This window comes from Callorhinchus milii, unplaced genomic scaffold (assembly GCF_018977255.1).
Source record: "Callorhinchus milii isolate IMCB2004 unplaced genomic scaffold, IMCB_Cmil_1.0 Scaffold41, whole genome shotgun sequence".
Lineage (NCBI taxonomy): Eukaryota > Metazoa > Chordata > Chondrichthyes > Chimaeriformes > Callorhinchidae > Callorhinchus > Callorhinchus milii.
In genome coordinates, this window is record NW_024704782.1 from 209,971 (window position 1) to 231,831 (window position 21,861).

At 55.7% G+C, this 21,861-nt stretch overlaps 2 protein-coding genes across 6 annotated transcripts; one reads left to right on the top strand and one right to left on the bottom strand.

The window, feature by feature from the left end:
- Positions 1–1,561: 1,561 nt before the first annotated feature.
- On the bottom strand, positions 1,562–18,975 carry LOC103173746 (activated CDC42 kinase 1-like; the record flags this gene model as incomplete). Of its 5 annotated transcripts, none has more annotated exon segments than XM_042345334.1 (13): positions 1,562–1,794; positions 2,973–3,022; positions 3,596–3,778; positions 4,408–4,502; positions 5,462–5,608; positions 6,039–6,165; positions 7,247–7,521; positions 8,557–8,709; positions 9,409–9,600; positions 10,098–10,165; positions 11,436–11,606; positions 14,555–14,716; positions 18,911–18,975. In XM_042345334.1, coding segments are annotated over 12 exon segments (1,845 nt in total), but the record flags the coding sequence as incomplete, so codon positions are not given.
- Positions 15,904–21,104, top strand: LOC103191387 (vesicle-associated membrane protein 2). Its single transcript, XM_042345338.1, has 5 exons — positions 15,904–16,002; positions 18,173–18,292; positions 18,932–19,090; positions 19,789–19,840; positions 21,073–21,104. Exons 1-5 carry the CDS (start codon positions 15,919–15,921, stop codon positions 21,087–21,089), a joined length of 432 nt encoding a protein of 143 aa, XP_042201272.1. The 5' UTR covers positions 15,904–15,918; the 3' UTR covers positions 21,090–21,104.
- Positions 21,105–21,861: the final 757 nt, after the last annotated feature.

Genomic DNA, 21,861 nt, shown 5'->3' on the forward strand with positions numbered 1-21,861 from the left:
CCCGTGGCACCACATCACCCCCCGTGGCACCACATCACCCCCCGTGGCACCACATCACCCCCCCCCCCGCACCCCCCGCAGTCCATGTCTGGTCTGATCAGCCCTTAAAGAAATCACAACACTTTGTTTTCGCTTTTGGAAAATAGGGTAAAGAGTCAGCACAGGGGGAGGACATTCAGCCCATCCAGCCTGTGCCGGCTCTTTGGAAGAGGTTCCAACTAGTCCCCACTCCCTCGCTCTTACCCCAACTAGTCCCCACTCACCCCCTCTTACCCCAACTAGTCCCCACTCCCCCCTCTTACCCCAAACCCCTGCAATTTTTTCCTTTTCAAGTCTCTGTCCAATTCCCCTTTGAAAGCCTCTGTGGAACCTGTCCCCACCGTCAGGCAGTGGGTTCCAGACCGCGACAACTTTCTGTGTAAAAAAAAATGTCTCCTCGTTCTCCCCTCTGGTTCTTTCGCAGATTATCTTAACCTTTGGGGGAAGTCCAGAGTTTTCTGATGTTGTTGCTTCATGTTTCACGGTTTCTCAGGCTGTTAGGATAATAATCCCATCATCGAGATGAATCTAAGTGCTTCACAGAATATGGTGTAAAGTGTAGTGACTGTGTGTTTTGTGGGCGAAACGCGGCAGCCGATCGCGCCCGATGGCGTCCCCACAAACAGCCGGGGGTTGAGTGACAAATTATTTTATTTTTTTAGGGATTATTAACTCCAGAAAGCGATGCATACAATCGACTAACAAGCGGGTTCCTGCTAACTGCTGATATGTGTGTGGGTGTGTGGGTGTGTGTGTGTGTGTGTGTGTGTGTGGTGGGGGGGGTGGGTGTGTGTGTGTGTGGGGGGGGGGGGTGTGGGTGTGCGTGAGCTACAGGGGTGTGGGGTGCGAGGCGAGGGGTCTAACCCCTGAGCTACAGGGGCTGTGGGGTGGGGGCGAGGGGTGTAAACCCTGAGCTACAGGGGCTGTGGGTGGGGGCGAGGGGTCTAACCCCTGAGCTACAGGGGCTGTGGGGTGGGGGGCGAGGGGTGTAACCCCTGAGCTACAGGGGCTGTGGGTGCGAGGGGAGGGGTCTAACCCCTGGGTACAGGGGCTGTGGGTGGGGGGGCGAGGGAGGGGTCTAACCCCTGAGCTACAGGCCTTCTCTGCTCTGAGGAGAACAATCCCAGTCCCTCTCGTCTGTCCACATAACTGAAGTCCCTCATCCCTGGTATCATGTGGTAAATCTCCTTTGCTCTCTCTCCAAAGCCTTGACATCCTCACTAAAGTGCGGTGCCCAGAATTGGACACAGTCTCAGCTGAGGCCTCACCGGTGACTTATAAAGGTTTAGTATAGAATCATAGAATCACACAGCACAGAGGGAGGCCATTCAGCCCATCGTGTCGTAAAGACGTGATTGTGCTGTCTCTTAGATTCTACCGTTGTTGGACAACATAGACCACAACGGGAGGGGGGGGTTCAACTCGTGTCCAAGTTAATCCCACTCCCCCTGCTCTCCCCACAGCCCTGAAAACTTGTCCTTCCCCAAATATTTACCCACCAGAATGTCCCTGATTTTTGTACCTTGAGCCGAAGTTTCCCGAGGTCCAGAGTGATATCCTCAGCCTCCGCGGCGAACCGGGTCCCGTTTCCCAGATCCCTCAACATCTTCCTGGCATTGTGGCCAACTCCAGGCCTCCGCGCCCCCCCCGGCTGATCCTTGACTCTCTGTGGCCGGTGCTTTGGGTCGAGGTCTGGGTTGGCCTGTTCGAGGAGCTTCTTTCCACCCAAATCGGAGTCCAAACTTCGGGACAGACCTGGGAATACACAGCTCTGAGGTCAGGGAACATACAACAGCGACAACTGCCCTTATAATAATAATAATAATAATAATAATAATAATTACCTTCACAGAGGGAGGGAGGGAGAAGAGGAGAAGGAGGGGAGGGAGGAAGGGAGGGAGTGGGGGGGGGCAGGAAAGGGGGGAGGGAAGGGAAGGGGAGGGAGGGGTGGACCGGAAACATGATCATAAAGGTCTTTAGGCGAGCATGTGAAGGTGGGAGGGAGGGGGCGAGGCGGAGGGATTCAAGGAGAGAGTGACTGGGTTTCGGGGCGCGGTGGCTGAAGGCACGGCCACCGACGGTGGAGCGGAGGGGGCGAGGGACGATTAGGAGCCGGCCGAGGGGAGGCAGCGGGTGGTGGAGTTGGGGGGGCCGGAGAGGCAGGGAGGCGCGAGGGAATGAAGTGATTTCAGGAGGAGGCCATTCAGCCCCTCGAGCCTGTCCCGCCGTCCTACAGAGTGACCATAAAAGTCGTGATAACTTTTTGGTCATCCGGTTGTTAGATGGGAACAGAAAATTCTGATTTGACGGAGCGCATTTCATACCGCGCCTTCGAGACGTCTCAAAGCGCTTCACAGGATACGCTGTAACGTGTAGTGACTGCGTATTTTGTGGGCGAAACGCAGCAGCCGATTGTGCACAGCAGCGTTCCCCCCACAAACAGTCAATAGTTATGATTATTATTGTTGTTATTATTAAGTGACCAAACAATTATTTTTATTATTGATTTACTTTGGTCGTGTGGAGTCCTGAAGTGAACTGATTAGAGCCCTCGTCTCGCGAGCGAGAGGACCCGGGTTCGATTCCTGGGCGGGTCAGGTCAGGGCGAAGTTTCCTTACTCCCCCACCACCCCCCCCACCCCTAACAAACACACGCGCACGCGCACGCACCCGCACACACTCCTCGATTGGCGGATCACTTTCCGGCATTAATAATCCTTTCAAAAAAGTCAAATAATAAAAATGTGGTCACTCAACCCCGCAACTGTTTGTGGGGGGTGTTCTGCCCAGAAAGTACACAGTCACTACACTTGACATGATGTCCAATGAAGCGCTTTGAGACGTCTCGAAGATGCGATAAGGTGCCGGGTCAAATGTCAGGATTATCATTGTTAAATGGAAGATGATTGAGAACTCGGGAGGAGGGCACTGACCTGACATTGCCAGAAGTTGGTTGGAGGCCATTCTGTCCTGAAAAGATTTCCTGTAAAATAATCAGAGAGGTGTGAGTCACGTTTATCTGTGTTTGTCAATCCGGCTGATCCCAAACCCCACTGAGCCCCACTAAACCCCATCCCCCCATCCCCCCAGCCCTCGCCAGCCCCCACTGGCTCCCCATCACCCCCACTAAACCCCGTCCCCCCATCCCCCAGCCCTCGCCAGCCCCCACCGGCTCCCCATCACCCCACTAAACCCCGTCCCCCCATCCCCCCAGCCCTCGCCAGCCCCCACCGGCTCCCCATCACCCCCACAAACCCGTCCCCCATTCCCCCAGCCCTCGCCAGCCCCACTGGCTCCCCATCACCCACTAAACCCCGTCCCCCATCCCCCCAGCCCTCGCCAGCCCCCACTGGCTCCCTATCACCGAGCGGATGGATTTCGAGCTCCTCTCCCTCGTCTTCAAATCGCTCAGGTCCCCCCCTCGCTGCCTCTCCCACCCGCTTACGCCCTCTGGCCTGGCCGGGAATTGAACCCCGGGTCCTCTTGCTTGCGGGGCAAGGGGTCCGACCGCTGCACCGCGGGACCCCCACTCGGAAATGCTTGGAGGAGAACTTACTCTGGTTTGCCCCAACATCTCCTGGGGTTGACGTCCCCGTGACCCGCGTGGATGAACGTCTGTCTGAGCGGGAAGCTGATCGCTGGGGCAGGTCGGGCTGTGTCTGAGGTCACGCAGCTCTGAGGAAAAAGTCCGATTTGAAGTGTTTTCTTGCTCTGTCCTCTCCACAACGAGCTGCCAGGTCTGGCGACATATACAATCATCATCAGCAGCATTAATAACCATCACAATGATAATAAGAATAAGAATTAATAACGATCGCTCACAGTTGGCGACGGGTTCACGTTAAACACGTTTGCAATCGTTAATCGGAGTTCTAATAATAATCGATAATGATTCATAATTAATGACCGTCAACGGTAATAACCCTCGCATTTCGGGTGGCGCTTTGATCACTTCCTCGCGACGTCCCGAAGTGTTTTCGCGGAAATAAATGCAGTCACTCCGCTTTGCACTGTGTGCTGCGAAGCGCTTTGAGGCGTCCCGATTGTTAGTGAAGTGTAGCGGCTGCATATTTTGTGGGCAAAACACGACAGACCATTACGCACAGCGGCGTCCCCACAAACAGTCGTAGGTTGAGTGGCCGCATAATTATTATTATTTATTGTTCATCATTACCCCGAGAAAGCGATCCGCCAATCGACTAATAAGCGGGTTCCTACTTACCGCTGGGAAACCGAGACAAAGACGCACACACACACACGCGCACACGCACACACACGCACACACACACACGCGCACACACGCACACACACACACACGCGCACACACACGCGCGCACAGACTGACGTGTTGGGGTAAACGATACCTACTTGCCCTCCATGACTGTGATCAGATCGTTGGTCTGCAGTCTCAGTCGGTCCGAGTCCATCACATCTTGGATGGCTTTGGCTTCCCTCGGACGCACCTGAGGAGAGAAAATCATCTGCTTATTGCAGCTCCTTCCCATCTCCTCTCATCACTGAGAGCCGTTCCCTTCATAATAATAACCCCGGCATTTGATCCAGCGCCTGATCAGGTCTTCGCTGTGTCTCACACTGTAAAGTGTAGTGACTGTGCGTTTTGTGGACCAAACTTGGCAGCCAATTGCAGCCAATTCACCTTACAGTCTAATAATAAAATAATAATCCTTGCATTACGGTGCTGTATCAAAGGCAAAGGCTGTTATTATTATTATTATTATTGTCTACTGTAAAGGAAATTGACTGTAAAGTGAATTGACTGCGGGTGACATTGTGCCCAACAGTCGTGGAATGAAGTGATCAATTTATTGTTATTATTTTGGGGGCGGAGGGAATTTACCCCCAGAAAAGCGATCCGCCAATTGACTAACAAGCGGGTTCCTACTGCTGGGAAAACAGGGACGTGTGTGTCTGTCTGCCTGTGTGTCTGTGTTTGTGTGTGTGTCTTTGTGGTGTGTGTGTGTATGTGTCTGTGTGTGTGTCAATCTGTGTGTGTCTGTCTGTCTGTCTGTGTGTGTCAGTCTGTGTGTGCTTCAGTCTGTGTATGTATGTCAGTCTGTGTGTGTGTGTGTCAGTCTGTGTGTGCGTCAGTCTGTGTGTGTGTGTGTGTCAGTCTGTGTGTGTGTCAGTCTGTGTGTGTGTGTGTGCGTGTGTGTGAGTCTGTGTTTGTGTGTGTCAGTCTGTGTGTGTGTGAGTCTGTGTTTGTGTTTGTCAGTCTGTGTGTGTGAGAGTCTGTGTGTGGGTGTGTGTGTGTGTGTGTGGAGTAGAGCCTAACGCTTTGCCCTGACCTAACCCGCCGGGGAATCGACCGTCGGTGCCGTGGCTTGTGAGTCAAGGGGTCTCCCCACACTGCAGGACTCGCACAGCTCAGTACAGCCCCGGGGGGTAGAACAGGGGTACGCACCTCCTTGACCCAGGTCAGTATGCTGTTGAACGTCGGTCTATCCTCTGGACGTGCCGCCCAGCATTGCAAACACAGACTGTATATGTTGGTCGGACAGTCTGCCGGTTGATCGAGTCTCTTTCCTTCTCGATCCACCATCATTAGGATCTGAAGAACACACGCACTGTTTAAGGCATTGACCGAGTGCGTCCCTCCATCTCGCCCCCTCTCCGCCCCTCCCCTCCCCACCTCCTTCAAGACCCCCCTCTTCGACCGCGCCTTCGGCCACCCCACTACCCTCCCCGCCCGCCACCCACTCCCGATCCCAACCCCCAGCTCGGGTCCAAGCCCCAGACTGTCCTGCGCACTCACACGCTAATCATCATCATCATAATAAAAAACCTTGCGCTTGACCCGGCGCCTTATCGCGTGGTTAAGACGTCTCAAAGCGCTTCACGGAATACGCGCTGAAGTGTAGTGACTGTGTGTTTTGTGTTGCCACTGTCACGTTTCCTCTCTTAAACTCAACGCAAGGTTTTGTGAAGATTCGAGGACGACTGGAACATGGAGGATGGAGACCAGTGAGTATAGCTCATACCTCGCGACCATTGAGACCCAACCAGGGCTCCTCACAATAGGAGAACAACTCCCAGAGCAAAACCCCGTACATCCAGACATCGGAGGCGTGGGAAAACAGCCCGGATTTTAGGCATTCCGGGGCACACCTGCAACCGGAAACAGACAGATGTTATTGTCTCTCGGCGGTTGTTACAGATGTTTCTCTGTCTCCCAACGTTCTGAACAGCCACAGTTACGTCACCACAAAATAATAATAATCCCTGGTGTTTGACCCGGCGCCTCCTCGCATCTTCGAGACGTCCCAAGGCGCTTCACGGACCGTACTGTGAAGTGTAGTGACCGGGCGTTTTGTGGGTGAAACGCGGCAGCCAATTACGCACAGAAGTGGCCCACCCACAGACGTGGATGGAGAGACCAAATTTATTATCGTTTTCTTATTTTGAAGGGATTATCACCTCCGGAAAAGTGTCTGTGTCTGTGTGTGTGGTGTCTGTGTGGTGTGTGGTATGTGTGTGGTGTGTATGTGTGTGTATATGTGTGTTGTGTATGTGCGGTGTCTGTGTGGTATGTGTGTGTGTGTGGTGTGTGTGGTGTGTGTGTGTGGTGTGTGCGCGTGCGGTGTATGTGTGTGTGGTGTGTGTGGTGTATGTGTGTGTGGTGTGTGTATGTGTGTGTGGTGTGTGCGAGTGCGGTGTCTGTGTGGTATGTGTGTGTGTGTGGTGTGTGTGTGTGTGGTGTGTGTGTGTGGTGTGTGCGCGTGCGGTGTATGTGTGTGTGGTGTGTGTGGTGTATGTGTGTGTGGTGTGTGTATGTGTGTGTGGTGTGTGCGAGTGTGGTGTATGTGTGTGTATGTGTGTGTGGTGTGTGCGAGTGTGGTGTATGTGTGTGTGGTGTGTGTATGTATGTGTGGTGTGTGCGTGTGTGGTGTATGTGTGTGTGGTGTGTGGTGTGTGTGTGTGTGGTGTGTGCGCGTGCGGTGTATGTGTGTGTGGTGTGTGTGAGTGTGTGTGCGCTCGTGTGGAGTGAGGAAACTTGCCCAACTTTTTGCTCCACCCGGGAATCGAACCCGGGGTCTCCTCTAACTTCCGAGGCGAGAGCTCTAACCACCAATCTCCGGGACTCTGCAATTATAGCATTCCTGGCGACCAATTTCCGACGATTATCTCGTTTGGAAAAAATGTATGTGATGAAAACGGCGCAAAAACGAAAGGAAACCGGACGTCTCACCACGCGAAGGGGATCCTGCGATGCGCTTTCATCACATAGTGGTCGGTGTTGGTCAAAGATCTCGTCAGCCCGAAGTCCGCGATCTTTGCCGTGTCTTCGGCTGCCAGGAGGATGTTTCGAGCCGCCAGGTCACGGTGTATAAAGTGGGAGGATTCCAGGTAGGCCATTCCCTCCGCGATCTGTGAGGCGTACAGCCACAGCGTGGCGATGGGAAAGCGGCCGTATCTCACGCGCAGGTAATCGTACAGAGATCCCAGCGATGCTAACTCAGTCACCTGCCCAACGGGAAGGGGTGGCGCAGACCTCAGAACCAGCTCACAACCACAACACGAACCAAACACACAGTCACTACGGTTTGCGGTACAGCAATGGTAATAACAGTCCTGACGTCACCAGGCGCTTACACAGGATGTACTGTAGGGAGGGTGTAGTGACCGCGTGCTTTGCGGGCGAAACGCGGCAGCCAATTGCGCCCAGCGACGTGCCCACCAACAGCTGTGCGTTGAGTCACCAATTTTTAAAAAAAAAAATTATTTTGAGGGATTATTACCCCCGGAAAAGCGATCCGGCAATCGCCAAACTGGCCAAAGGTTTCGCCCTGACCTGACCCGCCCGGGAATTGAACCCGGGGCCTCTGGCTTGCAAGGCAAGGGGTCTAACCCCTGAGCTACAGGGGCTGTGGGGTGGGGGGCGAGGGGTCTAACCCCTGAGCTACAGGGGCTGTGGGGTGGGGGGCGAGGGGTCTAACCCCTGAGCTACAGGGGCTGTGGGGTGGGGGGCGAGGGGTCTAACCCCTGAGCTACAGGGGCTGTGGGGTGCGAAGCGAAGGGTCTAACCCCTGAGCTACAGGGGCTGTGGGGTGCGAGGCGAGGGGTCTAACCCCTGAGCTACAGGGGCTGTGGGGGGTGCGGGGCGAGGGGTCTAACCCCTGAGCTGCAGGGGCTGTGGGGTGTGGGGCGAGGGGTCTAACCCCTGAGCTACAGGGGCTGTGGAGTGGGGGGCGAGGGGTCTAACCCCTGAGCTACAGGGGCTGTGGGGTGGGGGGCGAGGGGTCTAACCCCTGAGCTACAGGGGCTGTGGGGTGCGAGGCGAGGGGTCTAACCCCTGAGCTACAGGGGCTGTGGGGTGCGAGGGGAGGGGTCTAACCCCTGAGCTACAGGGGCTGTGGGGTGTGGGGCGAGGGGTCTAACCCCTGAGCTACAGGGGCTGTGGGGTGGGGGGCGAGGGGTCTAACCCCTGAGCTACAGGGGCTGTGGGGTGGGGGGCGAGGGGTCTAACCCCTGAGCTACAGGGCTCCACAATGAACTCACCATTTTCATCGGCTGTCCCAGTGTCATACCAAACAGGTGAATGAGGTTGGGGTGATTGAGAGCGTACATGGCATTCACTTCCTGTAGGAAATCAGACGTTACATCTGTCTCGTTGGAGAGATCAGATTTCAGGCACTTCACAGCCACGGTTACCTGCGAGAGAGGAAAGTCCTTATTTCACACGGTGTATACTTATTAACACACTGGGAATAATAATGATAACAATAACCCTCACATTTCATACAATGCCTCATCAAGGCTTCGAGACATCTCAAAGCGCTTCACAGGATAATAATAACAATAATAATCCTTGCATTTGATATAGCGCTTTTCACGTCGGGAGGACGTCCCAAAGCGCTTCACAGAACACACTGTAAAGTGAATTGACTGTATATTTGTGGGCGAACGCGGCAGCCAATTGCGCACAGCAATGTCCCACAAACAGTCGTAGATCGAAAATGACCAATTTATTGTTGTTTTTTTTTTCTCTTGAGGGATTATTATTAGGCTCTGTGTGGAGTAAGGAAACTTGCCCGAGGTTTGGCCCTGACCTGACTCACCAGGGAATCAAACCCGGGTCCTCTGGCTTGGGAGGGGTCTAACCCCTGAGCTACAGGGGCTGTGGGGTGCGAGGGGTCTAACCCCTGAGCTACAGGGGCTGTGGGGTGGGGGGCGAGGGGTCTAACCCCTGAGCTACAGGGGCTGTGGGGTTGGGGGGCGAGGGGTCTAACCCCTGAGCTACAGGGGCTGTGGGGTGGGGGGCGAGGGGTCTAACCCCTGAGCTACAGGGGCTGTGGGGTGCGAGGGAGGGGTCTAACCCCTGAGCAACACGATTCCAAAGTAGATGCTCACAGTGCGCCCGTTGGGCAGTCTCCATTCCCCACGTCTGACCACTCCGAACGAGCCCGTTCCCAGCCTCTCGTGGAGCATCAAATCCTTCTCGTTGATCAGACATTTCAAGGAAAAATCCCTGTTCGGAGCGGAGCCTTGAGGAACGCCGGGATGGGACGGAGTTTCGTAAAGATCAGCTCTCGCGTTGAACATCTATGGGAACAATCCTCAGTAAATTAACATCAGGTTCTAACAGTATTTCAAAATATTTCTAAAATATTTTTCGTTATTTCCAATATCTTATTTGTATTTTTAATATGTTTCACGATCTTAAGTCACAGCCACAATAATCCTCGCATTCGATACGGCGCCTTCTCGCGTCCTCGAGACGCCTCAAAGCGCTTCGCAGGATGTACCGTCCAGCGGAGTGACTGCGTGTTTTGCGGGCGAAACGCGGCAGCCGATTGCGCTCAGCGACGTCCCCGCCAACAGTCGTGGCATTGAGTGGCCAAATGTTTTTTTCGGAAGGGGTTATTACCCCCGGAAAGTGATCCCCCAATCGACTGACAAGCGGGTATCCTACTGACTGCCGGGAACAGAGTCGTGAGCGTGTGAGCGCGTGTGTGTGTGAGTGTGAGACCTGCCCACAATTATAATATTATTATTATTATTATTATTACGTTAATAAAGGGAAGCTTTGTTTGACTAACCTTGGACCAGGGTTTAGGCTTCGCTGCTGCCCGCTTCCGTTTCACAGCGTCAAGCAGACGCCTCTGTCCTGGGTTTGGAAAATACCGAGTGAGCAACACGGAAACAGAAACGACGACAACAATAACACTCACACAGCGCCGTTCGCGTCCGGGCGACGTCCGAAGACACTGGACGGTAAATTTGTGGAACAGGTTCCCCGGGGAGACAGAAGCTGAAAGTGTTGTTTGTTTCAAGAGCAAATGGGATGGGTTTCCGTTCGGAAATAATATCTGGGGGAGGAGACGGGGTACAGTTTGGGACACAACATGTCAAGTGACTGGCAGGACGGTGGAAGGTGACCTGGATGGACCTCGGTCTTCTTTCACCAAGTAAGTTCTTGGGGTGTGAGTCAGGGATTTGGCGCTGAGCTGACACGATGTCGGTCAGACGTCAAATCCTGGATGAGAGCGAACTTTCTCCGGTTGGACGTCAACAAGACCGAGGTTTTCCTGGTTGGCTCCTGTCAGTCAGCGCCTCCTCACCTCAAACGCTGACAACATCACCATCCATGGGGCTCACTCCCCCTCACTGAGCCGTCCAGAACCTTGGGGTCTTGTTTGACCCTCAACTATCCTTTCTACCCCCATCTGCGCCACGACCTTCCCCCACCTCCGCAACATCGCCGGCTCCACCACTGTCTCACACCGCAGGTCCCCGAGACCCTCATACACGCCTTCATTACATCCAGGCTCGACCCCCCCCCCTCCCCCAAACTCCCTGCTTGTCGGCTTCCCCCCAACTCCTCCCGAACTCTGCAGCCCGTGTCCTCACCCGCACCAGGCTCCGTGACCCCATCACCCCCATCCTCGCCCGACCCCACTGGCTTCCCCTCACACAGAAGATACAGTTCAAGATCCAGGTCCTCACCTTCAAAGCCCCTCCATGGTCTCGCTCCCCCCAACCTCTGCCACCCCCTAACCCCCTACCATCCTGCTCGCTCCCTCCGCTCAGTGGGCTCCGGCCTGCTTCATGCCCCCCGCCTCGCTCGCTCCACCATTGGCAGGTGGGCCTTCTGCCACTTTGCCCCCACCCTCTGAAACTCCATTCTGCAGTCCCTCCGCCTCGCCCCCTCGCTCGCCCCCTTCAAGACCCATCTCAAGACCCTCCTCTTCGACCGTGCTTTCGATCACCCTCCTTCCCCCCCCTCTGCTCTCCACCCTCCCTGAGCCCGACCCCCAGTTCGGGTCCGAAACGCTGACTGTCCAGCGCCTGTTGGGACGTCCTCCCGACCTGAAAGGCGCTTTACACGTGTAAATTTGTCGTTGCTGTTGGTCCAAAAATGTCTTCCCAATTCCTACCTGGACGTCCCATTCCTATTCGCTCCAGATCCATGGTCTTGACGTAGTCGAAATGGGACAAACGTGTGACATTCAGCTCATTGCGGATCTTCAGGTGGAATTGTTCCAACTGCAACTCCTGCAGGAAGTGCCGCAACCACTCGCTGCCCTCCTCTGGAGACATACTGACACCTGAGGGGAGAAGCACTCGATAATGTGTACCCCACCACGTGGTGTATATACAGCGACCAAATTCTGTTGACGTTCGTGGAGTCCTGTGGTATTGCGGTTAGAGCCCTCCCCTCGCAAACCGGGTTCAATTCCCGGACGGATCAGGTCAGGGCGAGTTAGGCAAGTTTCCTTACTCCTCCCACCCACCCCCGACACACACACACACACACACACGCATACACACACAAACGCACACCCACACACACGCCTCTGGTTACCAGCAGTCAGTAGGAACCCACTTGTTAAGTCGATTGGGGGAATCGCTTTCCGGGGGTAATAATCCCTCTCCCCAAAACGAAATATCACGTCTTCGAGACGTCTCTTGTCGCTTCACAGAATATACTGTGAGGGCTGTAGGGTAAAGTGTAGTGACTGTGGGTGACACACGGCAGCCCATGGCGCACAGCGGTGTCCCACGCGCAGTGGTGGATTGATAACAAGAGGGTTCCTGCTTACTGCGGGGCACACAGAGGGGCGTGTGTGGGGTAAGGAGACTTACGGGAGGAAACTTGCGTGAAGTTTTGCCCAAACTTGTAACCCACGGAGCTTCGGGACTGCACTGATCCCACTCAGCGCTGTGTTGCTGAGCTCAGACGTAACCGGTTGGGCTACAAGTGTCCCCCTACGAACCTTCGTCTAAGCCCACACACACCGCCCTCAGCTACGCTCCGCAGAAACACCTCAGATAACAGCCGAGTGACACGGTTTATGGCCAAACTCAGAGGGAGAAACGAACAGGAAACGGATACGGACCAAACACGATCAGAGGGATTCACACCCGCATTTCGATAGAAGGAACGGTCAAAGGTTAAAGCACAGGAACGCACCTTCGGCTCAATCCCAACCCTGAGGATCCTTGGAATGTTATCTCGGGGAAGTTTGGATGCCGTTGGCTTCCTGGAGGGGGCAAAGTACGGCTGATTATCCCAGGAAAAGTGGCAGGAATTTCGTGCCCCCTTTTCTTGTTGTGGCGCCAGCATAGAGGTAGTTGTCCCCCTTTTTCTCTCAGTTGCTTCCTGCTTGGAAGCCCATCCCTCCTGTGACACAGCGGAGGGTGGGAACAAGAACTCGCCCAACCTGTTCACCACTTTACCTGCGTTCACAGTCCGTGCCCTCGGGCGCAGCCTCTCACCACAAACTCCCTGAGCCTATGTGACTGCGATAATAATAGAATAATAATCCCTGCATTAGACACAGCGCCTTATCGCGTCTCCGAGACGTACTCAGAGCGCTTCGCGGGAGACACCGTAAAGGCCGGCGACCGCGTATCTTGTGGGCGAGACGCGGCGGCCATTTGCGCCCGGCGACGTCCCCGCAAACAGTCGCGGGTTGAGCGACCACGTTAATTTTTATTAATTATTACCCCCTGGAAAGGAAAGCCAATTGACGAAGAACACACCTCGCAAACCAGACCTGGGTTTGATTCCCAGTCGGGGCTAAACCTTACAACAAAATTGCATTGATAGAGCGCCTTTCACGTCGGGAGAACGTCCCAAAGCGCTGTGTGTGTGTGTGGATTAAGCAAACCTCAGGCAAGTTTCCTTCACCCACACACACGCCTCTGTTTACCGGCACTCAGGAGGAAGTTAGTGACTGGTGGATCGCTTTCCGGGCGTAATAATAATTCTTTAAGACAAATCGTGTCACTCAATCCGCGACTGTTTGTGGGGACGTCGCTGGGGGCGCAGCTGGCTGCTGCGTTTTGCCCACAAAATACACAGTCGCTACACTTTATAGCATATTCTGTGAAGCGCTTTGAGACGTCTCGAAGACGTGGTAAGGCGCGGTGTGAAATGCTGACCAAAAAAAACAATCCTGTGCGTGAGTGAGTGAATGAGCGAGTGAGCGTGAGTGCGTGAGTGAGTGAGCGAGGGAGTGAGCGAGTGAGCGAGCGATTGAGTGAGTGAGCAATTGAGTGAGCGAGCGAGTGAGAGAGCGAGTGTGTGAGTAGCGAGTGAGTGAGTGAGTGAGCGAGTGAGCGATTGAGTGAGTGAGTGAGCAATTGAGTGAGCGAGAGAGTGAGTGAGCGAGCGATTGAGTGAGTGAGCGAGTGAGAGAGCGAGTGAGTGAGTGAGTGAGTGAGCGAGTGAGCGAGCGAGTGAGTGAGGGGGAATGAGGGTGGCCGTAGATTAGCTGTGACTGTCTGGAGGTGACTGTCGTTCATTGAAAGCGATAAAGATTTCGAAAACCTCGAACACTTTGTGTTTCCTCAGTGGATCATCTCGGGCTGTTTGCCATCAGAAGTCACTGAGCGTTTGCGCTGTGTGTCGTTCTTTTGGTCAAAACACACAGTCACTACAATTTACAGTGTATCCCTGCGAAGCGCTTTGAGACGTCTCGACGACGTGATGAGGCTCTGTGTCAAGCGCGAGGATCACTATTATCAGCCGCGTGTCCGACACACGTGGAGACCCGTCACGAGTTCCGCCCTTCCCACCTACACGTGGAAACCGCAGAGATTGATGATAACAACCCTCGCCTTTGACCCGTCGCCTGCGAGACGTCTCAAAGCGCTTCGCAGGCTGTACGGTCGAGCGGAGCCCCCGCGCGGGCGAAACCCGGCAGCAGCGCCCCTACAAAGCCGTGGGTTGAGTGACCGCGTTATTATTTATTCTCGAAGGGACTGTCACGCCCGGAAAAGCACTCTCCACCCGTCGCCAACACGAGGGTTCCTCCTGACTGCTGGTAAACGGAGGCGTGGGCGGACTAAGGAAACCTGCCGAAGCTCTCGCCCCCGACGGGAAATCAACTGCAGGTCTTCTCGTCGCTCCAACCACTGCGCTCCATCGCTGGTTAATTCTTATAACCTCCTCCCCAACGGTGCGCCGTTGCCACGTTACTGCGTGTTTTGGCCCTGTTGACGTGTTAACAGATCGGGGAAACCCAACCCAAAGGACAGACTGACTCACCGGGGTTTGGCTTAAGGTTCGTTCCACACATCCTTTCCGCCCGGTTTCTGTCGATATACCAACGCTCTGGAAAACGGGGCCGAATGCGANTTTTTTTCGGAATCAAAGCCGTCTCCTCCCCCTGACGCTCGATGCCTATTTCCCTTTGCATCCGATCCACGTCTCATAAATAGAATAGGAGGTTAAGATAAAGCCTTATAAGTCGCTGGTTACGGCCGCAGCGAGCGACTGCGGTCGGTTCCGGGCACCATATTTTTGGGAGGATGTCAAGGCATTGGGGAGGGTGCGAAGGAGATGGACCAGGAATGAGGGGCTTCTGCTCTCAGGAGAGGCCGGAGGAGCGAGGGTTATCCTCCTCGGAGCAGGGAAGGTTGACGGGAGATTTAATCCGGGCGCTCAACCCGGCCAAAGATTGGCCAAAGAACCAGAGGGGAGACGAGGAGACACTTCTTTACGCCGAGAGTTGGCTAATGATTAATAATGTTGCTAATAATTAAGAGCATTGTGGTTGTTAATGATGGGACAATAATAAGGAATAAACGTTGCACTTGACCCGGAGAGTCATCACGTCGTCGAGACGTCTCGAAGCGCTTCACAGAATACGCCGTGAAGCGCAGTGACTGTGTGTTTTGTGGGCAAAGCTCTGCGGCCAATTGCGCGGAATGACGTCCCCGCAAACAGTCGTGGATTGACTGACCAGAGAGATTGCAAACACACACAGACGCACACACACACACAGATTGCACACACACACACAAACGAACACACACAGACGCACACAGATTGCACACACACACACACACAGATTGCACGCGCACACACATTGCACACAGACGCACACACACACACAGATTGCACACACACAGACGCACACAGATTGCTTGCACACACACACTGCACACACACAGATTGCACACACACACACATTGCACACACACAGATTGCACACACACATTGCACACACACACACACACAGATTGCACACACACAGATTGCACACACACACAGATTGCACACACACACACACACACTGCACACACACACACACACACACAGATTGCACACACACAGATTGCACACACACACACACAGATTGCACACACACACATTGCACACACACACAGATTGCACACACACACACACACATTGCACACACACACACACATTGCACACACACACACACAGATTGCACACACACATACACATTGCACACACACACAGATTGCACACACACACATTGCACACACACACACAGATTGCACACACACACACAGATTGCACACACACACACACACGCGCACAGATTGCAGACGCGCGCTGTAGCTGCAGGATGACGTGTGTGGCCCCGCCCCCTGCAGCCCGGGATGATTGACAGCTCCGCCTCAGCTCCAGGACCATCTTTGTCACCAGCGGCCGAGCTCGAGCAGCGGAGACAGAGCCGCGGAGATGTGAGCGGGGGGGGGGGGGCACCGGGAGGGTTTGCAATTAACCGGACCGTGCAATGCAATTACCGGGGCGGGCGGGGGGGTTGCAATTAACCGGACCGTGCAATGCAATTAACTGGGGGTGAGGGGGTGGGGGCGGTTTTGCAAATGACCGGGCCCTGCAACAACCGGACTGTGCGATGCAATTAACGGGGATTTGCAATTGAGCGGAATGTGCAACGCCATTACCAGGAGGGGGGGGTCGGGGGGGGCGCGGCGCCGGTTGCAATCAACAGGCCCGTGCGATGCTGTTTACCGGGGGGTTTGCAACAACAACAACAACAAAAAATCACGGTTTGGGGTGTTTTTTTTTTGCAAATCCCCGTTAAATGCCATTTGGTTTCATCCATTTGCGCAACTCCCTCCCCTCCCCCACCACCACCACCGACTAACACCCCCCCCCCGCCCCCCGCCCCGAGTAAATGACGGGAATCCGGTGATTTGCCAAAAAAAAACGGTTTTAAAAAAATTGCATCGTTCGTTTGCGATTTATTCGGGTTTTTTTTTTTGCAAAATGGACCCAATGTATTTTTCCGCGGATTTTGCAACTTGTGAATCTGTGCAATGTTTACCCGGGGGGGGGGGGGGGGGGGTTGTTGCAAATTATACCCTCCCCCACTCCCCCACCCGAATTCTGCAATAACCACCTGATTTACCAGGGGTTGGGTGGGTGGGGGGGGTGGTTGCAATTAACCGGGAGGGGGTGGGGGACGGTTGCAATTTATGGGGGGCGGTTGCAATTAACCAGGAGGGGGTGGGGGGCGGTTGCAATCAACCAGGAGGGGGTGGGGGGCGGTTGCAATTAACCGGGAGGGGGTGGGGGGCGGTTGCAATTAACCGGGAGGGGGTGGGGGCGGTTGCAATCAACCAGGAGGGGGTGGGGGGCGGTTGCAATTAACCAGGAGGGGGTGAGGGGCGGTTGCAATCAACCAGGAGGGGGTGGGGGACGGTTGCAATTAACCGGGAGTGGGGGGGGGGGCGGTTGCAATTAACCGGGAGGGGGGGGGCGGTTGCAATTTCTGGTGGGGGCGCGGTTGCAATTAACCGGTGAGGGGTTGCAATTACCCGGACTATGCAATGCAATTTACTGGGGGGGGGGGGGGGGGGGGGTGTTGCAGTTAACCGGACTGTGCAGTGGACTGCAGAAAAAACCCGGGTAGATTTGTTAAACCCCCGGGTAAGAACATTGCACGGCTTCACTGGTTGCAAATTCCCCTGGTGAGGGGGTGGTGGTGGGGGGGGGGGCAGTGACGTCGTGCCATGTTTACCTGGGGGTTTAACAAATTTACCCGGGTTTTTATTTTTTTGCGAACGACCAATGCGGTGTCACCGGGGGTTTTGCGATAAGCAGATGCTGTGATTTAATTTGCCCCCCGGGGTGGGGGGGGGGGGGGGACGTGGGGGGTACTGACCCCAAATGTATTTAATGGGGGTTTTGCCCCCCAAAAAATACGCCGATCGATGTTCACCCGGGAATTTATTAATGACCCGGATCTGTCATATCTGGATTGTACCTTCATCATCATCATCATCATCACCAATACCCTGAGACACACATTCGATTATACTGTGGTTTGTGTGTGTGTGTGTGACACTGTGTGTGAGGCTGTGTGTGTGTGTGTGTGTGTGTGAGGCTGTGTGTGAGGCTGTGTGTGTGAGGCTGTGTGAGGCTGTGTGTGTGACTGTTTGGTGACTGTGTGTGTGAGGCTGTGTGTGTGTGTGTGTGACTGTTTGTGTGACTGTGTGTGTGAGGCTGTGTGTGTGTGACTGTGTGTGTGAGGCTGTGTGTGTGAGGCTGTGTGTGTGTGACTGTTTGTGTGACTGTGTGTGTGAGGCTGTGTGTGTGTGACTGTATGTGTGACTGTGTGTGAGAGGCTGTGCGTGTGTGACTGACACTGTGTGTATGAGGCTGTGTGTGTGTGTGAGGCTGTGTGTGCCTCACACACACACGTGTGTGTCCCCGTGTTTATGACACGTGTGTGTGTGTGTCCCCGTGTGTGTAACTGACGCTGTGTGTGCGGGGAGTGCGTGTAACTGACGCTGTGTGCGCGGGGAGTGCGTGTAACTGACATGTGTGCGCGGGGAGTGTGTGTGTACTCTCCCCCTCCTCCTCTCACGGTGTGTTTATCCCCAGGTCGGTGCCGCCAGCCGCCCCCCGGGGGGAGATGGAGCCCCAGGGCCCGGGGGGCCCCCGGCCCCCCCCAACCTCACCAGCAACCGCCGGCTCCAGCAAACACAGGCCCAGGTCGACGAGGTGGGTCAGGGGGCCATCAGCAAAGCCCCCACCCCCCCCAACCAACCCTCACCCTCCAACCGCCCCCTCCAACCACCCCCTCACCCTCCAACCGCCCCCTCCAACCACCCCTCACCTCCAACCGCCCCTCCAACCCCCCCCCCCCTCACCTCCCAACCGCCCCCTCAACCTCCAACCACCCCTCACCTCCCAACCGCCCACCTCAACCTCCAACCGCCCCTCACCCTCCAACCGCCCCCTCCAACCGCCCACTCACCCTCCCAACCGCACCCTCACCCTCCAACCGCCCCCTCCAACCTCACCCTCCAACCTCCTCCTCACCCTCCAACCGCCCCCTCACCCTCCAACCGCCCCCTCACACTCCAACCCCCCCTCCTCGCCCCCAACACACCCTCCTCGACCCTAATCCCCCATACCCTCCAACCACCCCGGCCCCTAATCACGCCCCCTCACCATCCAACCCCTCGCCCACCCTCCTCGCCCCTCTCCCCCCCCCCCCCCCCTCACCCCCACTCCCTCTACACTGTGCCCTCACAGATCAGGGTTAAAGCTGGGGTCAGGGTTGGAATGGGGGGGGGGGGGGGGGGGAGGGGGTTGCTGACCTCCGTGGGGTCTGACCTGCTGTGTGTTGGGTACCAGGTGGTGGACATCATGCGGGTGAATGTTGACAAGGTGCTGGAGCGAGACCAGAAGCTGTCGGAGCTGGATGACCGGGCGGACGCTCTGCAGGCTGGAGCCTCGCAGTTCGAGAGCAGTGCAGCAAAGCTCAAACGCAAATTCTGGTGGAAGAACATGAAGGTCAGTGGGTCCTCATTGGGAGATCTCCTCACGGCGTGAAAGGCACTGTGTCAAACTGCTGATGGCGGCCCGGCCCGGCCCATCGGCAGGACCTGGAATGGCCGACTGGTCACTGAGGGCAGGGAATCCTCCCCCTCAGCTCCTGTTACCCCCACAGCCAAAACGCCAACTAACTAACTAACGGGGAGGGGGGTCCTCGCTGGACAAGCAGCGGGAAAGCTCGGCCACACAGCGCTCGCTCTCTCTCTCTCTCTCTATGGCTGAGCTGTGTGTGGGTTTAGTTGGTTAGACCCCAACAGTTACCCCCCAACACACACTCTGGGCTCCCCCCAAAGCCTTGGCTCTCGCCAACCTGCGCCTAATACTCTCCGGAATTAGGTAATCAGAGGGCGTCCCTCCAGGGAGAGAGAGAGAGAGAGAGCGCATTCCATCCCAACGATCTCTCTCTGGGGTTCCCGGGTGTGGGGGCGATGGGGGGAATTCTCAGTCGGGTTTGGAGACTCTTAAGTAACGGTGACGGTTTCCGTGTGTGTCAGACACCCGACCGGTCACGGTGACGGGTTTCCGTGTGTGTCAGACACCCCCCACCCCCCCCCCAAAAAAAAAGAGGAAGGGGAGATAGTTGTTGAGGGGGAGGAGGAATGTCTCCCTAACATTGTGAGTGTTATATCCTGACTCTGATTCTCTCTGTGTTACAGATGATGATTGTTCTGGGAGTGATCTGTGCGATTGTCCTCATTGTTGTAATCGGTGAGTTCGTAGAATCAGAGAATTACACAGCGCAGAAGGAGGCCATTCGGCCCATCGTGTCTGTGCCGACTATTTGGAAAGAGCTTCCAAATCAGCCCCACTCCCCCCGCACTCTCCCCATAGCCCCGATCAACCCCACTCCCCCGCTTTCTCCCCATAGCCCTGATCAACCCCACTCCCCCGCACTCTCCCCATAGCCCCGATCAACCCCACTCCCCCCACTCTCCCCCATAGCCCCGATCAACCCCACTCCCCCGCTCTCTCCCCATAGCCCCGATCAACCCCACTCCCCGCACTCTCCCCATAGCCCCGATCAACCCCACTCCCCCACTCTCTCCCCATAGCCCCGATCAACCCCACTCCCCGCTCTCTCCCCATAGCCCCGATCAACCCCACTCCCCCGCTCTCTCCCCATAGCCCCGATCAACCCCACTCCCCCCGCTCTCTCCCCATAGCCCCGATCAACCCCACTCCCCCGCTCTCTCCCATAGCCCCGATCAACCCCACTCCCCCGCTCTCTCCCCATAGCCCGATCAACCCCACTCCGCCGCACTCTCCCATAGCCCCGATCAACCCCACTCCCTCGCTCTCTCCCCATAGCCCCGATCAACCCCACTCGCCCGCTCTCTCCCCATAGCTCTGCAAACTTGTCCTCCCAAATAATTACCTACGTGTCGCTTAAAAGTTGTTATCGAATCGGCTTCCACCGGCCTTTCGGTCAATGCATTCCGGACCCCAGCAACTCGCTGCGTGAGTAACCGAGTACTTTTAACACGAAACTACGCGGAGTCCTGTAGCTCAGTGATCTAGAGCGCTCGCCTCGCAAGCGAGAGGACCAGGGTTCGATTCCTGGGCAGGTCAGGGCGCAATGTTGGGCAGGTTTCCTTACTCCTCACAGACACACGCACGCACACGCCTCTGTTCACCAGCGGTAAGCAGCAATCCGTGTGTTAGTCGATTGGCGGATCGCATTTCTGGGGGTAATAGTCCCTTAAAAACATTTGGTCACCCAATCCACGACTGTTTGTGGGAACACCATTGGGCGCGGTCCACTGCCGCGTTTCGCCCCCGAAATAACACGAGCGTCTCCCGTGAGGCGTTTTGAGACGTCTCGAAGAAGGCGCTGTAGCAAACGCAAGGGTTATTACAATAATAATTATTATTATTATGACGATGAGAAGCTACAGGACTCCAGGTCTCTCACACTCCTACATTCCTCTGTTCTCTTGCAGTCTACTTCAGCACCTGAGTCGCAGCGAGAGACTGAGATGTGAAGAAACCGTCGAGACAGCTATATTTGGACCTCTCCCCTCCCTCCCTCCCCTCTTCCCTCCTCCCCTGGGAAACCCTTTTATAGAGTTTGTGGTGTGTAAATAGCTGGTTTATTTTACCTAGTGGTGTGCGGTTTGTACAGGCCATTTTGTAGCGGGTTTTGTGCGGATTTTTTGTGGATTTTTACGTTTACAGAGGTTTCGAGACGTCTATTTTTCTTAGTGACTAGGCACGCGGCGGGGGAGGGCCGCGTGCGCGTGCGGGTGAGCGTGCGTGCGTGTGATTAGGTGTTTGTGCGAGCGCGGGCGGATCCCGCCGTGGCGCGCGGCGCGTGAAATCGGCTTGCAATCGCGGTACAAAATGGCCACCGCCCGCCATGTCACTTCCTCCCGGCGGGTCGGCGGCGGGAAGTGACACCGACCTCACTTCCTGCGGGCCCAGTGGGTCGCAGGAAGCTATAACCGCCCCTGTTATCTCGCCGCCCGTCCACCCCCCACCCCCTCCCCCGTTCATATTATCCCGGGCAGTTTTGTAACGGTCCTTAAAAACGGGGTGGTGCCCTGCCCTCCGGCCCCGGCCCCACTGACCCCGCCCGTCCAGAGGCCCTGCCCCTATGGGCCCCTTGACCCCGCCCCATCCTGCACGCCAATGTTGTCCCCGCCCCGACTCCGCCCTGCATGTCTACACTGGCCACGCCTCTAACTGCCTCCGTGGCCCCTGACCCCGCCCCACCCCGCGGGCCCCCCCCC